At 34.1% G+C, this 14,886-nt stretch overlaps 1 protein-coding gene across 1 annotated transcript in view; it reads right to left on the reverse strand.

The window, feature by feature from the left end:
• The window catches only part of ADGRV1 (adhesion G protein-coupled receptor V1), a gene marked incomplete at its 5' end in the record, with an annotated part of 585,014 nt that overhangs the window by 178,222 nt on the left and 391,906 nt on the right, over positions 1-14,886 (reverse strand). Inside the window, 1 exon segment of the mRNA XM_079143469.1 lies at positions 6,404-6,520. Coding sequence (XP_078999595.1) covers positions 6,404-6,520 — 117 coding nt within the window.

Consider the following 14,886-nt stretch of genomic DNA (forward strand, 5'->3'; position numbering starts at 1 on the left):
AGTCATAAAGAATAAAATTATGTTATTTCCAGGAAAGAAAATGAATGGAGCTTGAGAGCATTATGTTAAGTGAAATAATCCAGACTCAGAAAGCCAAGGATCATGAGGTTTCTCTCATATGTGGAAATTAAAGAAGAGAAAGGGGGAAAAAAAAGTGTGTGGAGTGTCTGATGAAATTGAAGGGAGATCAGTAGAGTAGAGGAAGGGAGGAGGAAGTGAAAGGAGAAATACTGGGGAACCATACTGACCATATTAGATTGTCATATCATGTACATGTACAAATATGTAACAATGAATCACACTATCCTCTAAAATTAATAAATAATTCACCAATAAAATATATGGATAAGAATAAAAATAAGTTACTTAAACTCCTTAAATTTCTATGGGATGTGGAATAAAGATTGATATCCAGGAAGATTTTTAATATTTGGTTATTAATTGTTTCACTAGAATCCTTGAACTGATTGACAGCATCAAGTTTAGAGATGGTAGATGTTATTAATTCTGTCCATTACCATATGTTTTTAATCATTCATTTCAGATGAGACTCTAATAAATGTTATCACATGTCCTTGCCCCAGTTTTCCTCCTTCCCTCTTGATATTTATTGCATGAAATAAATTACAAGGCTTTTTGAGGATTGGAGAATAATCAGTATTTCCTGGGTATGTCATTTTTATCTCAGTAATTACCAGTCTGTTATCCTTAATACTTTTGATGTCCCTTCAAATTAAATCAATGACAAAGGAAAAACAGGGATAATTTTAGCATTTCCCTTCCTGTTGCTATGCTCTGGCACTAAGTTGCCTTTCTTTAAGGAATAAATAACCTGTATATTTGCTTATTCATAGCCTCTTTATGTGAAGAAATTAAGGCACAAGATGTAAATAAATGCTCAATTACAATTGTAAAATAATTTGCAAAATTACCATTTAAAAATACATTTTTCAAATGAGCTTTAGTTTTGAAATAAAACATTACATTGGATTAAGCTGTGTGTCTAGGCATGAGATGAACAGACTGCAAGGATAATTCAAGATTTGGGTATTATTCATAATTGAAGCACATTGCCATAAGGTGATTTAATGTTATGATAGGAAGTGATTCTTAAATTGGGCCAAATAAAAATACAGGCAAAATTACATTTCTGTTTACTGTCATTGTAAATGAATATCTTGAACAATTCACTTGCAATTTATTTCCTTCTTGGATTAACTCATAATACAACTAGGAGCATCTTTCATGTAAACAACAATAAAGGCATTTCTAGAAGTTTATTCTATGGGTACTCCCTAAGTAAACAAATGTTCATAGTGCAAAAATGTTCAATAAAACATCATTCACAATAGCAAAAAAATAATTGAAAACAGCAAGAATTTTGTGAATCAGAGACCAAAAAAGTAGTTACAGAATTATCATATTACAGCATAGAAAAAAATGTACAGCTGTACATGATGAATTTAAAGATGTCCGAATTTATACACATATATAAATGCATTAACAGAAATATACACATAGACAAGGACACTCATGTGTACCTGTTTATATATTTATAAATATTTGTCTATCCATGGAATATTCCTGGAGGTATACACAGGAAACTATTAGCAGTGTTTAGCTTTGGATGTGGCACTGAGGGTAGAGCAGAAAATGGAGAATGTGCCAAATACCAAGAAAGAGATGTAGTTTTTATTTTATATTTCTCTGAAGTGCTTATGTTTTCTACCACTAGTATGTGCTATTTCTAAAATTAAAGCAAATCAAAATATAAAAAAAGTAATGAAAATAAAACAATTAGCAATACAAAAATATTACAAGATTTTAAACTCTCGTTGTCAATATTTCTCAAAGTAAACATGACCCTGCTGTCTTAGGAAAGTGGGAAATGATGTCAGTAATTCCACTGAGTGATCCTACATGAAGGGCAAACAGAAGGATAACTCAACTTCCATGGCCAAAAAGTAAATTTGTGAGTTTTTTTGCTTTAAAACAAAATAAGCAAAATATTTTGTTACTAGATTCCTACTGTGCACTGTATGCTTTCCTGTCAAAGAAAATGGAAGCCTGAAAAAAAGTCAAGGTCCTCAGTTAGGGAGCCTGCTATGAGTCATGTATGTACTTGAATGTAGAGGTCACAGATTATCCAGTTTGCTAAGGCTTTGCAGCTAGTTAGTGTCTGCCTCATTCAAAATCAACCCTCTTCCCACTGTGTCAAACTGAGTCTCTTCCATAAAAAAAGGTATAAATTACATTGGGAAAGTGAATATTCAACATGTTTCAAAGTCTCTGATATTTTAGTCAGACAATTAGCTTAACTGATAACTTGAGTACAGAGTGTGCAGTCTGTGTCAGGCACCACTATAAGCTTCTTCCATGCATGAATTCTTTAATTTTCCAAAATTTTCAAATAAAGGTACTGTTAATTGCAAACCAATTTATCAGATAAGAAATCCTAGGCCTAGAGAGGTTATGTAAATTGTTTATCCACAATTTTTTTCCTTTATCTACTCTAAAAACATAATCCACCTTTACTACAATGGTATTAAATGTATATGATACAAAAATAAAATAAAAATTCATAATAAGGCCACTTAAATGTATTTATTCTAAAAGTGAAATATAATGCAGATTAAAAATAAATAATAATTCTGACATGCTTAACCCAATGATTATAAATTAATGATTAACTTACCACATACATTGTACCAGATTAGGATCATTAAAGAGTTAATATTTTTTCAACTCAATTTGACTAACAGTCACAGATTGACAATAGTCCAACCTTCTATGTGGATGTTTATAACCATGGGATTCCTAGCTGGGCACATAGCGCATGCCTGTAATCCCAGTGGCAGGAGGATCACAAGTTCAAAGTCAGCCTCAGCAACTTAGCAAGGTCCTATCTCAAACATATCCCTGAGTTTAATTCCTGGATCAAAGAAAGAAAGGAAGGAAGAGTAGGTAGGGAGGAGGAAGAAGGAAGGAAGGAGAGAGAGAGAGAAGGAGGAAGGACAGGAGAATTGAGAGAGGAAGAAGAAAGAGAGAGAGAGACTAGGAAGGAAGGAAGTACGGCAGTTGCCGGAAGAGGAAGGAATTGCCTTCCTGTACCCCCTTCTTGTCTTTATCTCGACCCTCGCCCTCCCTCCCTCCCTCCCTCCATCCCAAAGAAAGAAGAAAAAAAAGAAAGAAAGAAAAACGAAAAAAAAAGAAAAGAAGAAAAGAAACCAGAAAAAATGTTAGCACACAGCATTTTATAAATGGGAAAATATAGGTTGGTAAAGCGACAACCTCTGACCACAAAATAACTTATTAAAAGTAACCTACCTAGAATATAGAAGTTATTGAATTTTTCCCTTGTGGCCACACCACAAACCATGAAAAATGTGGTGTACCATCTGAAATACATTAAACTTCACTGGCACTTTAAATAGATTTCCTAAACCATAAACCATACAAAAATCTAATTAATGTACTGAACGTATACCAGCCACAATCAAATTTAAGAGAAGAGGAAAAGATAAAGAAGACACCAATATCCATTAAATTGGGTGAAAGTTTATGTACCATCTTGTTTAAAACTCAAAGCAGGAAATGCATCTAAAACATGTTGAAAGTTGGTAACATCTCTGAAGATATTTTAGTGACTGGATTCACTCTACTTCTAGTCTCTCCTACTTTTGACAGTTCTATTGGCTATGAAAGTGCTAAAGATGAATCAGGATTTGTTTCCCTATTTTTTCATTTTTATTGGTTCATATTAGTTATACATAATACTAGGATTCACTTTGACATAATTATAAATGCATGGCATATAATTTGCTCTAATTCAGTCCCTAATACATCCCCTTTTCTCTCCTCACCTCCCATCCCCTTTCCTCTACTGATCTTTCTGCTATTTACTTTACTTTCTGCTATTTACTCTTTCTGTTATTTTTTAAATTAACATCTTTTGGATGGACATGATGGTAAGATTCACTATAGTATATTCACATATGTACACAGGAAAGTTAGGTCAGATTCATTCTGCTGTTTTTCCTTTATCCCATCCCTTCTCCCTCCCCTTCAATCCCCTCCTACTCCACTGATCTTTCTTCTTGTTTTCCTGATTTTTGACCCATTTGTTCTGTTTCTGCCAAGTGGAGTTACCTAATCTACCCTTTTTGCCCTGTAGTAGCTCTTCTGCTGTTTGTAGACATCTCCCCAAATTCTTTCCTCATTAATTATTTCTAGCTGCCTTGAAGTTTCTCATTTTCCAGCCTCTCACTAGATGGCTAATATTCTTGCTGAAACATGACATATGAGAGTAGCTACTGTGTCCCAAGTAGATTGGATACTGTAGATTAAAATGTCACCACAGTTGTCCCCATCCATACTGTTATCCAGAGGTCTAGGTCTCTGAGGTGTTCTGGTCACACATCCGATCGCTACTGAGTTTATGTTAAATTAAAATCTTGAGTCGTTTACATTAAATTTCATCAGATAGCATCTTTTTCTCTCGAGTATTCCATCTATCAGTACGGTTTCTCTATGTTTGTTTTGCCATAATCTTAATGCAGGCAGCTTGTTGTTTTAACTATCCTTTCAACTCTGTCATTTGCTAATCTGATAAGTGGTTTCCTGTGTTTTCATGCAAGTCATTAATCAAAGACTGTGAATAGGTCACGGACATGGACAAAGACCTTCAGCACACCCTGGGAACCTCGCTCCAGAAGATACATGGACACTTATTAGAACTACATAGGCACATATTAAAGTTTTGCTTAAGTAAAACTTGAAGAAATCTGAGACCAGAAAATCTAGAAGATTTACTTTAATTTCATGTTTAAGCTTTATGTTATATGGCTTAGATTTTACTGTTATTTCTTATTTTTTGAGGGTGTGTTGGAGAACACCACATATTTTCCATGATTAGAGCTGCTCAAAGAGCTGTAAAACATAATTCTATGAGTTAGAAATTATGATCACCGTATGCAGATTAGAAGCAAATTTTGCAGGGAGTTATTAATTTGATCAGGCTTATATGGACAGTGGTAATGAATTCAAACTCAGATCTAAGACTCCACATGTTCTAATTAGTTCTCTTAACTAAACAGTTCAGTTCTTTTCTGCTTCAGCCCCCACTATTATTTTATCATACCTGGGAAAATGCCCCTTCCTGGGGTCTGGATGGTTTTCTTTCAAATAATACCACTTTACTTTCTTTCTTCTTTTATCATCACTTCAGTATCGCTATACAGTCAAATCCCACATCTTTCTTATTCAATGATAATGGCAAAAGCATATAAAAGAGCCTACATGCTTCTGTGTACATAAACAGTTCACATATACAGAGAGAAACACAAGACCATTTCTGTCACAAAATGATTTAATAACTCCACTGTGTAGAGAGCGTTCTCAAAGGAGCTTTTTAGATGAGACATTTAATTAGCAACATTAATACTGTTCGTGGTCCAACTCTTTATCAAGCAAAACATATAGAATAATAGAATTTGCAATCTCAGTCAGAAAAGGAGTGTTCAGATCTCTCCCCCAACATAAATAAGTTCCTCAGGAGAGTTTGTGGGATCTCTTTTGGCCACACTCTATATAATCTTCTCAGGTGATCTCTTCCTAAGCAACGGCTCCATTTCCCAACTTGAAGTCAATAATTTTCTAATGCATTTCTATAGTACACCATAGAGGCCTCAAAGATCTCCCCTGCTGAAGGTCCTATTGGAGGTCTCACAGGGATTTCACATTTAACATGTCCCAAACTAAACTTGCCATCTATCCCCAACTCTCCAGTGATCATAGTTTTAGGTCATGCATGTGTGATCTACCACATCCTAGGTTCCACCTTCTGTATTCCTCACAACCAACCTCTATATTCTAAACTGCTATAGTGACTTTTTTGAAATATCCAAAATGGCTATTTCTCTTTATTTTTACTGCTATCTCCCTAGTCAACACTACATTTTTTTTTACTCTCCTGGTTACAGTCAATGCTATTTAATTGGCTCATTACCACCATCTATTCTTTTCTATCTCTAAAACACAAACAGGGACGTCCCTATAAAATCTAAATTTGATCATGTCACTTTATTGCTTAATTGAGGTCTATTACTCCCCCTATAAAAAATTGAAATTTCTCACTGTGCCTTACATGAACTATATTGGAAGCCTCATTTTCTACCATTCTCTTGTTTCACATCCTACTAGATTTTTCTCATTTTTATAAAGTCACCATGTTCTCTGATGTTTTTGGGAACCCTTTTTTTTAAAACATTTATATTCTGGAAATGCAGTGATGGCTATATTGAATTACTTCCACTTCACTATAAAGAATATCAGATACTAAGATCACACCATCCAGATTTTTTGGAGAGATAGCAAGGAATAGGGAATGAACTGAGGTACTAACCTGAATGAGCATCCAGCTAAATTGGCAAAGATACAGGTAATGTGTAATGGCAGCCATGGCTGAACAGCTGTCCTCAGTGAGTTGGGGACTTGCATATGCAGATACCAGGAACACAATCTGGAAGAAACAGATAGTTCTATTTTTAAGTCATACTACACTTGATGAAGAATGTTTAAAAAAAAAAAAAAAAAAAACCTGCTTTCTCATGTGAATTTATGATTCAATGATTCAAAGGAAAAATCAGTTGATTTGTCACCCAAACTCATATGACTAAGTCTTTTTAAAAACGGCATTACAAAAAATGGATTTTTGTATTTTTAAGAAACAAGAAAAGATATGAAATTATGCTACATGTTGCTCTAGGCCCAGAAAAGGAAATTCTCAAAGCAAACCTCACTCTTACCATTGATAAGACCAAAATCCTATGAAACATTATTTGTTTTATCTAATTAGAGAAGAGGAAATAGAGTGAAAACACCCTTCCTTGTCCAAATCAAAGCTGATAGAACAGTAAAGAGCAAGAAGCTGATTTTTTTACTTTACCATCACCTGTTACATAACACATATAACAAAATCGACTTAAGGTGAGTTTAGAAATCAAATTCTATGATTACCTTAATTCTTGGATTTTTATTTCAACTACCTTCAAGACTTTGTTTAGAAATCAGCTTCACAATGAGGCATCTCTTAACAATACTATTTAAAATCACACCTTTGGTTTTTCTCTGCTCTCCACATGAAAGTCTTCTGACTCTTCTTTTTCCAAACAGTACTCATCACCTTCTATCACGCACTGTAATTTACTTATTTATCTTTTCTGTTGCTGTTACCGACTAGAATGTAATCTGTACAAAAGTAGGATGTGTGACTGTTGTACTCACTGATGTGTCCCAAGTGCCTAGTTCAGTGTCTGGCACCTTGCTCAATAAATACTTTTGGAATAAGTGAACAAATGAGATGAAACACTCCGTGATTTCTAGCTATCATTTTGCACTTTATTCAAAATACAAGCACCACATACATTTTGTAATGGAAAATACAGCTGGCAAAGGACAATTTGGAGCAATAATATTAACATGATACTATCTCAATGAATAAATTCTCCCTTTCAAAACATGGGTCAAGATATTTTTTTCTTCCACACTTTTTATTAGTGCATTTTAGTTGTACATAATGATGGGATTTGTTGTCACATATCGATACTTGCACACAATTATAATTATAATTGTTATAATTATATTATAACAATATAATTTGGGCAATATCACTCCCCAGCACTTCTCCCCTCCCTTCCTCATCCCAGGCCTTGGTCCCCTTCCTCCACTTATCTCCCTTTGAAGTTTCAAGTTTTTGACTTTATAATTTTAGAGGCTTCTATTGTGCCTGGAATATAAGATGGTCAATAATTATTAACAGAATAAATGATTAGTTCCCCCCTAAGGGGTGATTATGTACAAGGGGGAAACTAGTTAACTTACGTCTCAAAAACCCTTTTCTCGTACAAACAGAGAAACAACATGTATCCCATTTGTTTACAATAAAAAAACAAAAAACAAAAAAACCCTTTTCTCAAATCAAACATAATGCCTTAATATTCATTGAATTTACTTTAGAAAGTGAATAATGTGCCAGGTACAGTGGCACATGCCTAAAATCCCAGTGGCTAGGGAGGTTGAGATAGGCATATCATGAGTTCAAAGCCAGCCTTAGCAAAAGCAAGGTGCTAAGCAACTCAGTGAGACTCTGTCTCTAAATAAAATACAAAATAGGGCTGGGGATGTGACTCAGTGATTGAGTGCCCCCGAGTTCAATCCCCAGTACCACTCCCCTAAAAGTGAATAATGTGCTCAAAAATAAGTCAGAACATTGGAACAAAGCATTATTTTAATTTTCAATGAAATATGCACCCCCCACCCCAATTCTTTTGTTCCAAGAGTGTCAACTCTTCTTGAAAACTTCTGCCCAAAGTTGTTCTTAGGGCAGTATCATGCTGGTGAATTTGTTAGGATTGCAATGAGGCCTTCCATGTTCCCACAACCCCCATTTCACAGTGAAAAGCTCACCTTACTCACATTTTTTAGGCAATAATGGCATAAAATTCAACAGTACTTAATAAATGGATAATGGATCTCATACCATGCTAAAGCAACTTTTCCTTTTGTAGGAAAAAAATTTTGTACTGAAGATTGAATCCAGGGGCACTTTACCACTGAGGTACATCCTTAGTCCTTTCTATTACGCACTGCCCCCCGTACCTCACCACTCAGGCAGGGTTTCACTAAGTTGGCCAGGCTGGCCTTGAGCTTTTGATCCTCCTGCCTCAGCCTCCCAAGTCACTGGGATCACAGGTGTACTTCAGAACTCTTTACTTGAAGACCTGAACAAGTCACTTGCCACTTCCTGGCCTAATTCCTTAATCGGTAGTAGCTGGAAGTTGGAAAAGATAAACTCCAAGATTCCAAAATTTAAAAAAAAAAAATTCACCTTCCTGATTCAACTTTGTTTATTTGGCCTTGAACTTGGAACATCTGTAATACATACTATTAAAAAAGATGAATGCCAGCATGTAAAGTAGAAATCAGAAACCATGTCTCATTATTTCCTAACAATCTTGTACAAATGAGTTTCTTGAGAAAAAGAAAGTCAATGAATTCACCTTTCTAAACCACACCACTAAATGTGTTTTGAATTATTTATATTACTTTAAATGTGCTTAGATTTTCCTAGACTTTAGCTTCTAACTTTATTGGAGGGGAGGTATTGGGGATTGAACTCAGGACCGATCACATTCTAGGCAAGTGCTCCACTTCAGAGCTATACCACCATCTTTTTTGCAAAAAAAAATTTTTTTTTTTTTTTTTTTTGGACACAGGATCTTGCTAAGTTGTTGAGGCTGGCCTTGAACATGTAATCCTTCTGCTTCAGTCTCCTGAGTATCGGGGATTATAGGTATGTGTCACCATGCCCAGCTGCTTCTAACTTCTGAATTATAAGATATTATAGGCAGAACTTCCAAAATTCTATAAATTACTGAACATCTTCTATTTATTAAACGCCAAACTTCCTTAGAAGACCTTAAAAGCATTGAACTATGTAATTCTGCCAAATAAATAAATAAATAAATAAATAAATAAATAAATAAATAAGCAATCACTTTAACATTTTATGTTCTGTCGTTTTACAATGGGCATCTATTACCCTAAAGTCTTTGCAAATGGGCCTAAACAAATTTGAGCCCTTGTATTTCTGATTCTATGATATGAATTGCATTTAATTTTATTTTTTAATTTTGTTCTACTCAACTGAATCTTTTTTCATAATTTTTCTTAATTTGTACAGATCATTGCTTAAAATTGTATTTACTTTCAGACAGTAGTTTTAACACCTGAAAGTGCATTCTTTTAAAAAAAATATGTATTTTTTAGTTGCCAATGGAGCTTTTTATTTACTTATATGTGGTGCTGAGAATCAATTCCAGTGCCTCACACATGCTAGGGAAGTGCTTTACCACTAAGCCACAACCCAAGCCCTGAAATTAACATTCTTAATGTATGATTTCTTCATGTTATTATAGTTTACTCTCTCTCTTTCTCTAAATTATAAGAATAGTTATGAAAAAAGGAAGGAAAAAAAAAGGAAAATCAGTTACAATTCTACTTTTGTAAACCATGAGGGTTATTCCAAACTGTTCTTTGAATTATAAGAATTACCTCTGTCTGGATGAGAGAAACAGAAGAGGTGGTTCAGTCCTCACAATACTGTAACATGGATGAGGTAAAAATTCTTTTTTTTCTCAATGTTGGTACATATTTGTACATGTGTGTACAGTATAATTTGACCAGTATCACCTCCAGCACTCCCCTCTTCCCTCCTTGTCTCCCTCTACTTAGTTTCTTTCTTCAATTGATCTCTTGTTGATTTTTAGGAGATCTACCCCACCTTTGTTTGTGTTTTTCTTCTTTCTTTTTTCCTTCTTTCCTTTAACTTCTGCATATGATAGAAAACACATGACCCTTAATCTTCTGAGTTTGACTTATTTCACTTAACATGATTGGATTTAGTAACATCCATTTTCCTGCAAATGCCATAATTTAATTTTTCTTTATGTCTGAATCAAACTCCATTGTGTATACCATAGTTTCTTTATCCATTCCTCTGTTGATGGACACCAAGGCTGCATCCATAGTTTGCCTATTGTGAATTGTGCTGCTATAAACATGGGTATGCATGTATCACTCTAGTAAGATGCCTTTAATTCTTCAGGGTAAAAACTGAGGAGTGGTATATCTGGGTCATATGGTGGTTCTATGACTAGTCTTTTGAGGTACCTCCACACTGAATTCCATAGTGATTGTACTAATTTACAGTTCCATCAACAGTGTAAGTGTTCCTTTTACTCCATATCTTCTCCAGCATTTATGATTACTTGTACTCTTAATGATTGCCATTCTGACTGGTGTGAGGTGAAGTTTCAGTGTAGTTTTGATTCAGATTCCTCTAATTGCTAGTGATGTTGAACATTTTTAGATGAATTTGTTGTTCCTTTTATCTTTTCTTTTGAGAAGTATTTGTTTAATTCATTTGCCCATGTACTAATTGGGTTACTTGAGTTTTGGGTGTAAAGTTTTTAAAATTCTTTATATATTGTAAATACTAATCCTGTCAGGAGAGTAGCTAGCAAAGATTCTCTCCCATTCTGTGGTTTTTCTCTTCACAATCCTAATTGTTTCCTTGTTGTGCAAAAGCTTTTTAATTTGATTCTGTCCCATTTATTAATACTAGGTATTATTTCCTGAGATTTAGGCGTCCTATTAAGAAAGTTGTTGCCTGTGCTGAAAAGAGTATTGATCCTAGGTTTTCTTCTAGAAATTGCATAGTTTCTGACCTAATCCTAAGGCCTTTGATCCATTTTGAGTTGATTTATGTGCAGGTGAGAGATAAGGGTCTAGTTTCATTCTTCCACATATGGATAACCAGTTTTTCCAGCACCATTTGTTAAAAAGGCTATTTTTTTCTCCAATGTGTTTTTGGTTTCTTTGTCAAGTATCAGATGACTGTATCTGGGTGGGTTTACCTCTGTGTCTTATACTGTTTCATTAGTCTATAGGTGTTTTTTTTGTTTTATTTTTTATTTATTTATTTATTTTGCCACCAGAACCATGCAGTGTTTGTACAATATGAAATTAGGTATTGTGATGCCTTCAGCATTGCTTTTTTTGGTTTAAAATTGTTTGGGATATTCTGGATTTTTTATTCTTCCAAATAAATTTTAGAACTGTTATTTCTAGTTCTGTGAAGAATGTCATTGGTATTTTGATTGGGGAATCTGAATCTGAATCTGTTTATTGTTTTTGGAAGTATGATCATTTTAACAACATTAATTCTGCTTATCCATGAACATGGGAGATCTTTCCATCTTCTAAGGTCTTCTTCAATTTCTTTCTTCACTGTTCTATAGTTTGTATTATAGACATCTTTCACATTCTTGGTTAGATTAGTTTCTAGAGTTTTGTTTTGTTTTGAGACTTGTGAATGAAATTACTTTCCTAATTTATTTCTCAGCAGATTAGTTGTTGGTATATAGGAAAGCTATTAATTTTTGCATGTCGATTTTGTAACTTGCTACTTTGCCAAATTTGTTCATTATTTCCAGCAGTGTTTTGGTGGAGTATTTTGGTTGCAGCTTTTGGTATAGGATCATATAATCTGAAATCAGTGATAACTTGACTTCTTCTTTTCCTATTTTTATACCTGTTATTTCCTTCTGTTGCCTAATTGCTCCAACTAGAATTTCTAGCACTATATTAAATAGGAGTGGTGAGATTTTAAAGAAAATGTTTTCAGTTTTTGCCCCATTTACTATGAGGTTGGCTTTGGGTTTTTCATATACAGGTTTTATAATATTAAGGTAGTTTCTTCTATTTATAGTTTCCTCACTGTTTTTGTCATGAATGGATGCTGAATTTTGTCAAAAGTCTTCTTTGCATCTATTGAGATTACTAAGTGATTTTTTTTCTTCTTAATTCTGCTAATTCAGTGAATTATTGATTTGTGTATATTAAACCATCCTTGCATCTCTGGAATAAAACCAATTTGGTCATGGTGTTCAGTCTTCTTAAAATGTAGTTGAACATGATTTTCTGATATTTTATTAAGTATTTTTGCATCTAAGTTCATCAGAGATATTGGCTCATACTTTTCTTTCCCTGATGTGTTCTTATCTGCTTTTGATGAGTATGATACTGGCTTCATAGAATGAATTTGGAAGTGGTCCATCCCTCTCTACTTCATGGAATAATTTCAGGAGTATTGACACTAATTCTTCTTTAAAGGTTTGGTAGAATTTAGTTGAGAATCCATCTGGTTCTGGGTTTTTCTTCATTGGACAGTTTTTTTATTACAGCTTGTATCTCATTACAAGTTTTTGGTCTGTTTATGTTTTCTGTGTCCTTTTGATTCAGCTTTGGCATACTGTATTTGTCTAGAAATGTATCTATTTATTCTAGGTTTTCTAGTTTATTTGAGTATAAGTTTTCAAAATAGTCCCTAATAATATGTTGGATTTCTGAGATGTCTGTGGTGATTTCTCCTTTTTCATCTCTAAGTTTCTCTCTCTCTCTTTTTTTTTTTTTTTGGTACCAGATATTGAACCCAAGGGTGCTTTGCCACTGAGACATATCCCCAGGCCTTTTTATTTTTTATTTTGCGAAAGGGTCTTACTAGTTTGCTTACAGTCTTGCTAAGTTTCTGAGACTGGCCTTGAACCTGTGATCCTTCTGCCTCAGCCTACTGAGTTACTGGGATTATGGGCATGTGTCATTGTGCCTGGTTCATCTCTAATTTTATTAATTTGTTTTTTATCACTTTTTTCTTTTTATTAGTTTGGCTAAGGGTTTATTGATCTTGTTTAATTTTTCAAAGAACCAACTCTGTCTCATTAATCCTTTGAATTTTTTAGCTCTGATCTTCATTATATATCCTTCCTTCTATTGGTTTTGAAATTGGTTTATTATTCTTTTTTAAGGGCCTCAAGATGCATCATTAGACTGTTTATTTGGGATATTTCTGATTTTCTTATGTAGGCACTCAGCTATAAACTTTCCTCTAAGAATTCCCTTCATGTCCCAAAGATTCTGGTACGTTGTATCACTATTATCATTTGAGTCTAAGAATTTTTAAATTTCTCCCTTGAATTCTTCTATCACCCAATCATCATTCAAAAGAGCACTGATCAATCTCCATGTGCTTATATAGTTTCCATGCTTTCACTTTTAGCCTGTGGCTGTCCATAAGGTGCTTCTCTCACAAACAACATATAGTTGTGTCTTATTTTTTAACCCATTCTGCCAGCCTATGTCTTTTAATTGGAGAGTCGAGACCATTTCCATTCAATGTTATTATAGAGAGATGTTTACTAATTCCTGTTATTTTGATTTATATACCATATTTAATTTGGTCTTGTTTCCCATTTGCTTAGCTACTCTTCAAATGAGATTTATTCTTGTGTGAGCTCTGAAGTTTGCTTTTTTATTTCTTCAGTGTATAGTTCTTTTTTTAAGTAAGTTTCATAGTGTTGGTTTAGTAGTCATGAATTCTTTTTAATTTGTGCTAATTTTGGAAGGTTTCTATTTCTTTTTGTTTTTGAAGAATAGTTTTTATGGACATAGCAGTATTGGTTGACAGTTATTTTTTTTCTCTTTTTTTGTTCTTTTTTTGTACCAGGGGTTGAACTCAGGGGCATTTAATCACTGAGCCATATCCCCAGACCTTTTTTGTATTTTATTTAGAAACAGGGTCTCACTGAGTGGTTTAGTGCCTCACTAAACTGCTGAGGCTAGCTTGGAACTTATGATCCTCCTGCCTCAGCCTCCAAAGCCACTGGGATTATAGGTACGCACCACCACACCTGGTGGCAGTTATTTTCCTTCAGAACTTGAAACATATCATTCCAACTCATCCTGGCTTATAGAGTTTATGCTGTGAAATTAAAAGTGATTCTGATTGGGTTGTCTTAAATGTGACCTCAAGTTTTTCTCTTGAGGCTTTAAAAATCATATCCTTGTTCTGTATGTTAGGTATTTCAACTATAATGTGTCATGGAGAGGTTCTTTTTGATCTCTACTTGGAGTTCTGGATGTTCATCTCATTCTGAAAGTTTGAACATTTTTCTGTTATTATTTCCCTGAAAAGTTTATCCATTCCATTAGCCTGCATCTCACAGCCTGCCTCAATTCCAGTGATTCTTAAATTTGGTCTCTTCATGTTGTCCCAGAATTCTTACCACGGTTACTATTTTTGTTTTCAGACTGTCTCAATGTTTTAAGGCTAGCCACTTTGTCTTCCAGGTCTAAGATTCTGTCTTAAGCATGGTCTACTCTATTACAGAGACTTTGAACATTTTATTCAATATAATTTGTCTTTCATTTCCAAGATTTTTGATTGGATTGTTTTCTATATTTCTATCTCCTTACTGAATTTCTTGT

Source organism: Sciurus vulgaris (assembly GCF_902686455.1).
Source record: "Sciurus vulgaris genome assembly, chromosome: 6".
Lineage (NCBI taxonomy): Eukaryota > Metazoa > Chordata > Mammalia > Rodentia > Sciuridae > Sciurus > Sciurus vulgaris.